The 14,046-nt window shown below is 39.2% G+C and overlaps 1 protein-coding gene across 6 annotated transcripts in view; it reads left to right on the forward strand.

The window, feature by feature from the left end:
- LOC132258676 (lysine-specific demethylase 3A) overlaps positions 1-13,861 on the forward strand; it is a 46,850-nt gene extending 32,989 nt beyond the window's left edge. For 5 of the 6 annotated variants that reach the window (XM_059756081.1, XM_059756080.1, XM_059756083.1 and 2 more), the window contains 12 exons: positions 2,060-2,246; positions 3,924-4,286; positions 4,560-4,745; positions 6,039-7,557; positions 7,633-7,911; positions 7,998-8,122; positions 8,363-8,461; positions 8,559-8,740; positions 8,974-9,243; positions 9,322-9,536; positions 10,153-10,283; positions 10,373-13,861. In XM_059756081.1, the coding sequence (XP_059612064.1) occupies positions 2,060-2,246; positions 3,924-4,286; positions 4,560-4,745; positions 6,039-7,557; positions 7,633-7,911; positions 7,998-8,122; positions 8,363-8,461; positions 8,559-8,740; positions 8,974-9,243; positions 9,322-9,536; positions 10,153-10,283; positions 10,373-12,346 (5,530 nt within the window). In that variant the 3' untranslated portion in view covers positions 12,347-13,861. The remainder of the gene's footprint in view (positions 1-2,059; positions 2,247-3,923; positions 4,287-4,559; positions 4,746-6,038; positions 7,558-7,632; positions 7,912-7,997; positions 8,123-8,362; positions 8,462-8,558; positions 8,741-8,973; positions 9,244-9,321; positions 9,537-10,152; positions 10,284-10,372) is intronic. The other variant, XM_059756082.1, reaches the window with a different exon arrangement.
- The last annotated feature ends 185 nt before the right edge of the window (positions 13,862-14,046 follow it).

Here is a 14,046-nt window from a genome sequence, read left to right on the forward strand (position 1 = left end):
CTTTCCGTATTTTAGTTAATATTTCAACAAATAACAGTGGAATAATCTGGGAAATATTACATAAAAATAGAATAGAGCAATATTATCAATTTACTGGAAGATAACGGGGAGTTTATGTAAAAAATTAGTAAAATTTCAAAGCAATATTTTCTTTTAAACTTCAAATCGCTCTACTGAAAAATGGCGAATTTGACTTTTGATAGTCTTCAAGGCACCCGTCAAATTGACTTTTTTCTCTTTATTATATACGGTTGAAGAGATATTTCTGTCTTTTTTTCTGTACACTAAACGGAATAACCAAAAAGATATAGCTTAAATTTGACTAGAAGTTTGTATACAAACATTTTAGTAAATACTAGCAAATGAGAATAGAAATTTTTTACATAACTCTATGTGTCAGATATTTACATATAATTACAATTCTGAGCATTCCACTAAAATAGTAACCGTGAGGCGTGAATATATACCGTAACATATTATAAGTATTATACAGCACATAAGCAATACATAATGTAATAGACGTTCGTGCCGCACATGGTGGTGAAGCATTGTTGTTGATATATAAAAATGCCAAGTATACGGCACAATAAAATGCTTCTACTTTTATAAATAATTGCTAATATAATGTGCTTAAGTGCGTATACATATTTTGCTCTCTGTGATCAAGTGAACCGCACTCAATATTTTCACTCCTCTCACTCACTTTATAATCTTTTACAGTGACTTAGGCTAAAAATATGTGTACAATATGTTAAGTCACGCTCATATACCATATATTATATGTTCATAATGTGTATGTGTTAATAATCATGAGATGAATAATCAAAAATATGTGTATTTTCTTACTCATGGAAAATGTACGAAGAGAAAAATAGTAATCTTTATGTTGTCCACACTATAGAAGAATGAAGTAAGAGCATAAAGTACCGGCGCTGTAAAGTGCAATGTTGTGTCTAAGAATGTGCATATAATATTTGACTTTTCGAGCCAAACTCTACATGAGTTTTGCAGTATGTGGTGAAATTAATTTATAATAATCAATACAGTACAAAGTCATGTACAGGGAACAACATTTTATGTGATGTTCAGGTTTAAATTAACATTTGCGGCAATAATTTCTCTTCACAATTTCAGTAAAAGAGATTTTTTTGAATGTGTATTTTGCACATGGCATGTGTTGGCAGTCGTTGTCTTTCATTCCAAATGTTGCATGTCGATTGAAAATAATGCATTGTATATAAAATGTTCACTCTCATTTAGTGTCAAGTACATAATAAAAGATTAATGCGTACATAATGGAATAATTGAGGAATCACAAGCGTGATCGCTATTCACAACACACATTCAATTCGTTTTGGGAATAAAATAAATACTTTATATGTCTAAAAGACTAAAGATCTTTCTGATTTTTTTGCCTCATCTCACTCTGTCACATTTTCGAGGTTCTATTTTTCCATACAGATGAAATAAATCAGAAGACAGTTCAAGATCTCACATAAATGGTATATATTAATTCAATTGAAATGATGTTTTATACATTTGATCACATGCTTTTTATATAAGAAGAAATGCTAAGAATTCATTGAGAAGTCTTTTGTATAGTTGTCAACACGCAGTGCAGATTGAAATGCCTTTAAAACTCTGCCAAAATGAAATCCTCTTGATCTCTCATTCTTTGTGGAATTTATATTTATGGGAAATTCGCAAAAAAACACACATAGACAGAACGAAAGTAAAAACACTTATTCGTCAGTGGATTGTAGAGATATGAGAGGAGAAAATGTTGGCTCCAATCCAAATGGACACATAATATGCTTATGTATATTTTAATAGCAGAGAAAAGTCATATTATACAAATACAATGGCAAAATGCAATTTCACAGTATGTTCTTGACAGAAATGGCTCTCCTTTAGACACACACGCACAGGATGTCATACATTTCTGAGATAGTAAACATCATACTTATTTATGATATGAGAATTAAATTCCCACATCCGTGTTTGGTGTAAATGAAGTCAAACTAATTGGGGAATCTCTTTTTGTCTGTCTGATTTGCAGGGAGAGGCGAGATATTGAATATCGCGGAAGTGAGAAACACAAGGAGATCGAACGCGAGAGGATGGATCGTCAAGTGCAGCATCAGCAGCAACAGTCACACGAGCGTCAGGACAAGCAGTCGTGCACGACGGCCGAACAGGCGGTGAGCAAACACTTTGAGGAATCTCTTCGTAATGTTAAAGATAAGGTAAATATTTGGTATCAGCATTTTATGTTAAATAGGCAAGTAGTTGTGACTTTGCATCTTGTTGCGAGACTTCTTGTGTAAGTTTGAGAATGCGACATCAGAAAGTAAAAGAATTCATTCACTTGTATATTCGACGGGTGAATCGAAAACTATGAAAAGCCAAAATCGCAATTTTTCAGCACAGCAAGTTCAAAATTTATCGTTATTACAGCTGCGAAATTTTCCAAATTTACTTCAAAACCCTCAAAACACCTTCAAATCGTCCGTTAAAGTGCAAATATTGCTCTGTATTAATTATTTTGTAAATATTTTATTGATATTTATTGAAATTTTGGCTAAAATATGGTAAAATTAATAGAAAATCGGAAAATATTACTTTCTAAAGTTGATTTCAAGTATAAAAAATTAAAAGATATGATAAATATTCAATCAAAGTCTAAAAAACATTTTAAGATAATTCTGAAAATCTAAAATTATTTCCTGAAAAGATATTTTATACGTTTCACTGCAATTTTTGAGACATTTTTCATGGAAAAAATTGTACAGCGTAAACAATGAATAATTCGACTTTTCATTCAGAAAACATGACAATTTTTTTCCATTTGTGCTTTTTAGATAAATAAGATTTTATACAAATCTCAAAAGTTTTATACAGAAAGAGCAAATAAAAAGCTTTTCAAAAATACATGAAGACGAAAACTATGATAAATCGACTTTTCATAGTTTTCTATTCATCCGTCGATATGAAAATTTGAGCGATATTCTTCCTTGAGTAACAAGAGTTGCTGTAGATGAGAAGAAAAAAAAGGCTGTTAAAGACGAGCAGTCAAAATCTGTACAAATTATGCCGGCGGCTTAGTGTTGTGGCTTAATTGTTTCTGTATTTATTTATGCAAATGCTGGGACATCTCCTATTAACCGTCTCCGTGTGTGTTTGCTCTGATCAGAAGAGTGAAGAATTTCAACTATTTGTGTGTTTAGAATAAAATAAAACTATTCCATGCCTCGGGAGGTACACAGAGTACATATTTTCTCGCTTTTTACCCACAATAATACTCGTTGAGCTACAAATTCTCGGAATTGATGTTTAAATTTTCTGTCCGCTGAATCACTAGCACGTTTATTTTCTGTAGTATTTCACTATTAACCTTGAAGACGTTTTTTTTTTCAATATGTAAATGAGTTGTTTTCCACTGTGATACAATTTTTTCTTCTTCCTTAGACTACATTGTGTATTAAATGTTTGAAAAAGCATAATAATTTGGGGAAATATAAATCCTCATATTTTATTAATCATTTCGATGAAACTGAGTATAATAAAATTGATGATGATTAAATAAAGGAATAAAAGAAAACGTATTTAGTCTGTTTAACCTTTAAATATGTTATGAGGTAAATGATCGATAATTTCTGGGTATATACAAATATTTCATTAAAGTTTCATCTAATTTCTGTATATATTTCTCCCATAAAATATGCATGAACAATTGAGTTGAAATTCTTCTGCACTTAGTGGCACGTGAGAAGTGCAAACACAAGTGCGTTAAGATGAGATGTCTGGCAGGTAGATGAAATTGCCTCGGGAGGCGCATTATGTGTATCCACAAGTGATGTGATGAAATTGCCATTACGAGAAAAGAGGTAATCCCTGAGCAATATGTATTGTCTCTTTTGCAGCATATGCACTCGGCATGGACGCTCAACACACTCCCGCCACAGAATCCAGTTCCACACTTGTCCCACATCAGTATACCTGCGCACATAGTGCCCTCGGTGAGTGGCATCCAGACGTCGGTTGTGGATGGCAGTGTTAGTGTAGTGACGGGAAACTCGGGCGGCGGCGTCGTTTCTGGGGGAGGAAGTGGCAGTAGTGATCCAAATCAGGAGGACAAGCGCCGGCGAATGGCGGAACATGAGCGAATTGTGGCAGCGGTGGCGGATCGGGATAGTCGTGAGCGCGAAAGGGAGAGAGAGCGTGAGAAGGAGCTAGAGCGCCTACGGCAGCAGGAGCAACAGAGGGCATACTACATGCAATCTGGGGTAAGTTTATACACTCAAGCCCTTCTTGCCCTCTGTGGTGCACTTTATTGTGCAATATTCATTACACGAAGGGTGTCTTTTTTCTTTGTGTGTTTGCCAAAGTGCGTCAGCCAAAGGAGATCAAAAAGGAACAAGTTGAATAATACCTGTGTTATCATTAAGGAAATTACTTTTGTTCTCTCTGTGATAGAATTATAGACTTCTTCTCTCCCTTTTTGTTAAGGAGACAGACAATTCACACACATTGAGAACTTTTCCTTATTGATGTTACAGGTTCAGCGAGCACAGACGAAAAGTGCGACTGACTATCATCGGGGAATTTCGATTGCACCACCGCCCAAAGTGAGACGCGATGATGAGAAGGCAAGTCCCATGAAGGATCTCAATACACATCAGCCATTTACATTGTACAGTGGTTTTACCGGTTATCCTCCGTCGGCATTTCAAAAGGATATTAAGGTGAGTTGCAATGGCTGTTTGTCAGTGATTGGATGATGTGAATAGCGAGTCAATAATTGAATTTGTGGCAACTTTGCGTCATTTGTCAAGTTAGATTTTGCATTGTAAATGGATTATCGTGATATTTGAATTGAAGGGTGTTGAATTCTGCGAATTTAGTCGTCTCTGAAATCAAATGACAGCAATTAAAAAGAAGAGTTATTAAGGATATTATTAGATTTCACGGATTTCACTCTAAATCACGATGAGTAATGAAATATTTTACAAAACTATGACTAAACATTTTTGCATTTGAACTTGAAGTGTTTGAGCTTGTTGTGTGTTTTGAGAAGCAATATATATTTTCAATATTATTTTCTATATAAAATACATTCAATTAATATAAACACACATCGTGTATTTTCTTTCATGCTGTTGTGTGTTGTGAAGAAATCGTGCTGACATGTTTTTCTCTCATACATTTTTTATTTGACTTGAATTGCAATCACGATGAAAATGTGGAAGAAATTAATTGGATAAATAAGCAAAGTTTTGCTATTAATGGCTTTAAAAGAAAATTAATGAATAAATCAGGGATGTAAGAAAGTGAAAAAAAACAACAATTTTCAATTTATTAGCTCTTACACAAATTGGCTTAAAAATTTGCAGTCCAGACCTTATCACGTTTTTCTTTTTTTCTATAATGAAATAAAGCTGCCTTGAGATAGCCTTTTTATGCTTCGTGTTTTCTTTTTTCCTTCGGTGAAATGTAATTCGCTAAAGTATGTTTTTCAATAAATGCTAAAGTTTGAATTCTTGGAAAATGGATGGTGTATTTTGTAACCATAGTGAAATGGTATATTATGCTGTTGAGCAGAAGCGATAAGATAATGTTTAATGCAATTTCATTCGCTATATATATATATATATACAAAAGTTGATGTCGTTTTTTTAAAATATGTCGAGAAATATGAGACAGTTTCGGCTGATAATGTGTGGGTTTGCAAAATAGAGAGAGAGAAATAAAAAAAAATTGGTTTTATATGTTTAAAGCCGACGACTGTATTCTGTAACAAATCTCTGTCGTTATGCGTGTATAATGAGTATGCCTTGAATGGGAGAAGCAATGTAATACGATCGTTGTGGAGTATGTGAAGTATTTTTTGCTCTATAAATGATTCAATGCCATTTCTTTCATAAATCGTAATAATTAATGTGATTTTTTTCTCCGTCTCTCTTTCTCGGGCACTCACTCACTGCGCGCGCTGTGTTATATGGCTTTGTGGGATATGACGACGCTTGGTTATTGTGTAGACAAAACAAGAAATGTCTCTGCCAGCACCACCACCTCTGATGTCTGATGTGAAACATTCGACGGGTGTTATTGTGAAGCACGACACGAATGCAATAAAGCAGTCGTCGATGCAAGTTGTGCACACACCTAAGCAGCAGCAGCAGCAGCAGGCTCACTACAAGACTGTTTCTGGTGGTGTTCCAGTGTCTGCCGGTGCAACGCCACATATAATGTACGACTATCGTGTGGCGCAGCAGCATGGAGCTCCTCATGATAGGTACAAGCAGCAGACGGTGTCAGTGATGGCATCACCCCAGTCAACGTTTGGACATGCGGTGTCTGTAACGAAGCAGCCTCAGCAGCAGCAGCAGCAGCAGCAGCAATCGCAGTCGCCGCAAGTGCAACAAGTTCAACAGCCACCACCTCAAGTGCAGCAACCGCAATCGCAGCAGCATGTTCATGTGCAGAGTAAGTCGAAGGTGTCATCCCCGGCGCCGTCGCACATCTACGGGAAGCCCAGTGGGGCTGGGATTGTGAGTGGAATTCCCGTGTGCCGACCGCAGGAATCGTCTGTGCACGTGGTGTCGAAAGCATCGTCGCCTAGTCCATTCCATGCTCACATCTACGGCCCACCGACGGTTCCACCGCCGCCGGCACACTCGTCCCGCTCCATTCTCTACGACGGACGAATGTTCACTGCGGCTCCTGCTGTGAAGCAGTCCATGCCGCTCTCAATGCACGGCACATCTCCACCGACGGCGGCGGCAGCGCCGCTCCCCATCTCCAGGTCACCTGGAGTGATGCTACCTGTGATTGCGCAACAGCACGCGAATAGTGTTCAAGTGGCCGCGTCCAACTCCTTCCAGACACAACCGCTGGATCTCGGTGTGTCAGACAGGAATCGCGATGACAGCAAGACGTCGCCGAAGCGAAAGGGCGCGCCCACGGGCAGTCCGATGCAGTGCGAAGTGAAGAAGAAGAGGACTGAAATGGTGCCACAACCGCTTCCAGTGAAGCATCACTCGGTGCAGCAGCACTATCTGCAGCAGGTGCCACTTCAGCAAATGCCACCGTCACACTATCTCCTGCCGCAGCAGCAGCAGCAGCAGCAGCAGCAGCAGCAGAACATGCCACTGGCACTGAATGTGAATGCCCAGCAGCCGCCGACGATGACGCCACCCATGTCTGTGAGTCCGATGGATCAGAGGGTGGCGTCGCCTCTGGTCACTGCCAGCACGACAGTTCCTTACGTGGAGGCGCCGAAAGTGCCAAAACAGCCAATGCTCCCTGATGGGATCAATCCCACTGTCACCATCATGACGACGGAGGTGGCGAATAATGTGAAGAGCCCGAGTGTCACGGTGGCGGCGACATACAAAGTCAACTCTGTGGTCACGTCGGTGCGAGTGAACTCGGCCGATGGCTCAAGCCGTACGGCACTCAGTGATAACTCTAGTCCGGCACCCAGTCCGGAATTGCGAAGTTCTCCAGCGACTCCAGCCAAAATTGTCACTGAGCCGGAGAAATCATCTAGTCCTGGTGAGTTTTGTTGTTTGTAGTCTGTGGCAATATAGTCTTCAGTTCTCACACACACTTCTCTTGTCACTCCTGCAGCCCCCAAACCCAACGCACCGCGGCATTTGAAGAAGGCATGGCTTCAGCGCCACACAGGAGAAGACTTGGAGGATAGCACGGGCATAACTGGCGGTGGAAGCTGTGTAAAGCTACCACTGACACTCAATACCACCCCAATTAGCAATAGTGAGCAATCGACCACTAATAGCCATAGTACAACAGTGGCTTCCACGAATTCCACAACGCACTCGACAGTGCATTCTATTCATAATGTCGGTACTATGGCTATAAATAGTATCAACAAAACCAAAACTCTAGGTATGTTTGTAACAAATACGATCTGCATTCGATTGGGGGGTGTTTTTTCTGTTTGTTTGTTCATAATGGTGTTGTTGATTTTGCAGTTACTGGAGGTAAAACAAATCAACATCCAAAAAAGAGTGCAGTCAGCAATCAAAATAACATCAGTCGAGACAATGGACACAATTCAGATTCCAACCAGAAAGAGGATAGTTCCAGTTCAGATCAGGTAAAGAATATGTTTGTATTACATGTGTTAACAGACAGTGAATTGTCTGGATGTGAATCCATGTTTAATCCCCAAGAAAAAAAGAATTTATTGGGACTTTTTGTCATATGATTTATTGGATATACATTTCCGAGAATTGATGTATCAGAGAGAGAGAGAGAGACTGATATCCGTGTCTATATATAGAGAGAATTTAATGACCATGTGTACATAATATGTGCTTTGCTGCCTCCCCCGCAGGAACGTCCTCCGAAGAGTCCTCCAAAGCGAAAACCCATTAAGGTGAAGCGACGGAAGGGTGGCGCGCGAAGGCATGCGGATGAGAGCAAAAAGAAGAGGGTGAGTAATTAATAGTCACTGCAGGTTCACAATGATGCTCAAATTCAGAGGAATAATTAAGTAATTTCTCCTTTCGGTGTTTCGAATGCACGAGCAGCAGGCGAGCGAAAGTGATAAGGACAGTGAAAGTGATAAGGAGAGCATATCTGATAAGGATAGCGATAGCACGAGTGCGTCATTGGGGAAGAAGACAAATGGCAGTGCAGCAGCAAATTCGGCAATTGTGAAGGAGCCACGAAAGCGCGGTCGACGGCCAAAGAATGCAAAAGATGAAGCAAGGTAATGACAATATTTGTGTTTGATATATATATTTTTATTCTTTACTTCATATTATTATTTATAAGATGATAAGATATGAGATTTGTGCTACTTTTCTTTTCTTCTGTTTCATTTCGATTACACTCTGTTGTTTTTTTTTTTACAAATGTTTTGGTTCTTTTTGAATTTGATTGTAAAGAAAGAGAAAAAGATTGATGAAGATTCATGCGTAAAAATTTGCATTAATGAATTAGCTTTAATGTTGGGGTCTGTGATCGATTAATTGAAACTTACGACAGTACTAAAAAAAAGCAAAAAGACGAGACGAATCCACTGAGGGACCCATTCTGTAAGCCACCCATATCGCAGCTGAAGAAGACGGGAGAGTCATTTCTGCAGGACGGTCCGTGCTTCGAAGTGGCGCCCAAATTGGCCAAATGTCGAGAATGTCGCTGGACACCAAATCAACGATCCAAGAATACACCAAACATATTTTGTCGCTTCTATGCTTTTCGTCGCTTGAGGTGAGTTGGGAAAATGTTGTTGCTTCTCACGCTTGAGGAATTTGATTTTCATAATATCCAATTTGATTTTAAAAATAGATACACAAAGAATGGTCAATTGGCTATTGCCGGCTTCTCGGATCCCTACAAAGATCCGAAGGAGGAGGACTTGAAGCTGTGGATTCCCGATGCCGACAGTCCACCTTCTGTGCTGGACTTGCAAGGAGCACGATTTCTGCTCGCCTACGTTGCTGACCAATTCTGCGATCTGGTGCATCAGGAGAAGGAAGCAATGGCTGAGCATATGGCAGACGGTGAGTTCGCATTCATTGCCTATCATTTGACAATTCAATGGTTCAATTGTGTGAATATTATCAAATGAATTCTCATGTTTACGCTGGACTTTGTGATTAAAAAAATAATATATGGCTAAGAGATAGAATTCGATATTGTTCAACAAAAAGTCTAGTTGAAGGGGTGTTTTTTTACGTATGGCATTGAATTTCATAAAAGCTATTTTGCCCCGTGGTGAAAATATTGAATTTTGGAATAATGACAATGCAACGGAACAGGATTACATAAAAGGGGATGCAGAGAAGAAAAAAAAACAACAAACATTGTCATATGTGCAAAATGTTGTCTGATGAAATAATACTTGCCAATTAACATTTAATATTTGGTGATAAAGAGTGAAAGACTACAGATATTCTGCAGCTATATATTGTAGTCATAATTAGTGGATTAACTTTTCTGCACAGCGCGCAATATGCTAAATGAATTTCCCCAAATTTATATGGCAATAATTTCACGTGGAATTTGATTTTTATTTAATGGATTATAAAGTTCAACACTAATATCAGACAACAAAGACTATTTGATAATGTATTTTGAACATTAAATTAATGATTTTACCCCCATTTGAATTCACAGACAAAACCATCGCATGGAAGCGTGTTGTTCAGGGCGTCCGGGAGATGTGTGATGTGTGTGAGACTACACTGTTCAATTTCCACTGGGCTTGCAACAAGTGTGGCTTCGTTGTCTGCATTGATTGCTACAAGGTAAGGAATATACATTCTTATGGCTATTATTCTTTGTCTGTAGATTTTTCTTAACTCTCTAATCTCTTTTGGGTGTTTTGCATTTGCAGGGCCGAAAGCATGGATCTGACAAGACTTGGGGTGAAATTGGTGGCAAGGATCGTGATGACTTTTCGTGGTTGCTGTGCACAAATAAGGCCATTCATGAGCAGGAGAAGTTGATGCTGACACAGATAATAGCTGGTGATTCCCTTCAAGTGCTCACGCGTCAAATGCACGAGGTGAGATCAATGTGGAATATTCCGTCATTCTGTGGCTGCACACTGATGGTGGAGCAACACTCGAAGGCGACAAATGGTGTGTGCAAGGAGTACATAAAGCGTCTCCTGAAGAACGATGTGAATGGCATAAAGAAGGAGGTGAAAATTGAGGGCACTTTTTCGAATGGTTCCATCAAGCAGGAGGACAATAATTCATCAGCACTGTCGTGGTTGGCGGAAGTGGCATTGCAGAATGAGGTGAAGAAGAATGGTGCCAAGGATGGTGGGGAGAAGCGTGAGAATCCCAATGACTCAGATTCAGACGATCCATCGCATTCGACCCTGAGAGAGTTGCTCATTCGGCCATCGGGTAAATTGAATGGCAGTCGAACGAGTTCGCCGGTTGGGAAGCCGACAAAAGATGTCCTGACGGAGAATCTCGATACGGCCATTGCGGATGCACTCACTGACCAGCGAGATCCGTTGATGGAGCAATTCCAGAATGCACACTATGTCTCTGGCAAGGACCGGAAAGTGTTCAACAACGTGCCGATTCGCATCATGACAATGGTGGAGTCCAAGTCAATGTATCCCGATGTGCCGCACAGTTGGCTCTGTGATGGCAAACTCTTGCGCCTGATGGATCCCGCGGCGCCGAACAACATTAAGATATTCCAGGAGCAATGGCGACGTGCTCAGCCTGTTCTGGTGTCTGACGTGGCCAAGAGACTCACACCGGATCTTTGGCTGCCAGAGTCATTTTCGCGTGACTTTGGTGACGAGAAGAATGATCTGGTGAATTGTCTGAATGGGAAATTGGTGGCGAATCAGCAGATGAGGAAATTCTGGGATGGCTTTGAGTACATTAACAAGCGTCTCAAGACTGAAAAGGGACAACCGATGCTGCTGAAGCTGAAGGATTGGCCACCGGGTGAGGATTTTGCTGAAATGCTACCGAGCAGATTTGCTGATCTCATGAAGGCGCTGCCACTGGCCGAATACACACAGCGCAATGGGCGTCTCAATTTGGCTGGTCATCTGCCAGATTGCTTTGTGCGTCCGGATTTGGGGCCCAAAATGTACAATGCCTACGGATCGGCACTGTATCCGTCCAAGGGCACGACAAATCTCCACTTGGACATCTCGGATGCGGTGAATTTGATGATGTACGTTGGCATACCGAAGGACACGGACGAGGAGGAGACGATCAAGGCGGCGTTTCGTGCCATCGATGAGGCGGGATGTGATATCCTGACGAAGCGCCGTGTGCGCGACAAGGGTGAACTGCCGGGCGCTCTGTGGCACATCTATGCGCCGCGAGATGCTGACAAGATACGCGACTTGCTGAATAAGATCACGCTGGAGAAGGGCTACTGTCTCGAGCCCCATCATGATCCCATTCACGATCAGGCGTGGTATCTTGACGGGCCGCTGCGGGAGAGGCTGTACAAGGAGTACGGCGTGGAGGGATATCCGATTGCCCAGTGTCTGGGCGATGCGGTGTTCATTCCCGCCGGGGCGCCGCATCAGGTGCGCAATTTGCACAATTGCATCAAGGTGGCGCAGGACTTTGTGTCGCCGGAAAATGTGACAAAGTGCTTCGATCTCACACAAGAATTTCGCAATCTCACTGACACACACTCAAATCATGAAGACAAGCTGCAGATCAAGAATATCATTTACCATGCGGTGAAGGATGCCATTGGGTGTCTCTCGTACGCTCTCAATCAGCGTGTCACGGAGAGTCAGGCGTTTGAAATCAAGAAGGAGGTGCCGATCAAGAAGGAGATCAAGGAGGAGGCTGAGGATCGTTTGGCCAATTGAAACTAGGACGTGGGGGGAAAAGGTGTGTGAACTCTGAGTCTATTTATATATAATATGAAGTGAAGGAAGAGATGGAATAGCAGCTGAAGAAGTGAGAAGAAAAGGAAGTTAATTCACAAAATTGTTTGTGAATCAATTCGTCTGGATGCTTTGTGATATTAATTAATAGTAAAAAAAAGAAAGAGAAAAGAAAACTACAATGTAATTATGATAGAGATGAGATCGTGACTACGTAATTTATTGTATATACATACATATATATAATGATATTTTTAAATACAATTCATATATTTTTCTCCTGTTAATTATTATTTGTGAGAAAAAGAAGAGAGAAAAAAAACGTATAAATTCAATTGGTTCCAATGCAATTTTTTTTTAATTTGCAAATTGCAATTTTCATTTAATCTCTATGATAACAAAAAAAAGGTATATTTATGAAAAGAAGAAAAAAATCGAGATGATAAAGGAAAAACAAAGAGAGCAACTAATGTTTAAATTATATGAACTCAAAGCCAAAAATATCAATCTTATATTGATATCCCCAAATGAATATAGAGAGAGAGAGAGAAGAGATAAGAAAAACATTGTGCTGGATTTGAGTGGAAAGACTTAATGAAAGAAAGAAGGAAAGAAAAAATATTTGTGAAAGGAGAAAAGAAGGATTTTCAGGAGTTACATTTTGAAGTCAGAGCAGAAAAAAAGAGAAACACTTAAAGATGCATTTCTATGGAATAAATGTATTAATAGGAAATATACATAAAAAAAAATATGGATAATGATAAACAGAAACCAGAAATGATGATGATAAAAAATAGTACCTATTTCTTGTAAATGTAATGAGAAATCACGATGGAAAGAAGAAGGAAAAAAGTCACATTTGTAGAAGGAAAATAAACAAACACGACTATTTCGACCATTTATTACTTAACTTCAATTCATAAATAACAAGATTAATAATCAAATTCAACTATATGCTCTGATTGCCTTGCATCATAATCACTATGATTAACTTCTTTCTACTCTAAACGCCGGTGGGCGGGGGGTTGGGGAGGGGGTGAAAATCTGTGTAGTTGAAAGAAAATAAGGGAGAATTTTTTGAATTTGATTAGGCGAAAAAAAGTTGCGAAAGAAACACACACACAAAAAAGATGATCTCATACAAGCAAAATGATGTAGAATTGTAGTGAGTATTGTAAGTAAGTTTATTTTTGTGAATGAAGAGAAAGAAGTAAAAACAAATGCTAACAGACTTAGTCGGAGAGGGAGAAAAAAATAGAGGAAAAATAAATGAATTTCTCGTTCATTGGAAAATATGTGACAGAAAGAGAGGAGAAAGAGAAAAATAGTGATTTAATAAATAAAACACACGATAAGACTTCATGTTTCTTGGTTATAACGCCAAAATTTATTGCAAATAAAAAACTTCCTTTTGTGTACAAGAGGAGAAACTCCAATAGTGAATTAATTAGAAATGTACTGAGAAATGAATCTAGTTTGTAGGAAGAAAAAAGAAAATTGTGTGCGCGCGATTTTTTCAATGAGCGGGAAATGGATGAGATTTTCTTTCTGAATTTTATTTAAAAAAAAAATATTGTTTTTGAAAAACCATTGCAAACGACAATTCATACTGAAAATATCAACAAGTAAATTATTTCTAATACACTTAAGGAAGAAAAAAAGAAGAAGAAAAAACTGTATGT

Source organism: Phlebotomus argentipes, unplaced genomic scaffold (assembly GCF_947086385.1).
Source record: "Phlebotomus argentipes unplaced genomic scaffold, Phlebotomus argentipes genome assembly scaffold_4, whole genome shotgun sequence".
Taxonomy (NCBI): domain Eukaryota; kingdom Metazoa; phylum Arthropoda; class Insecta; order Diptera; family Psychodidae; genus Phlebotomus; species Phlebotomus argentipes.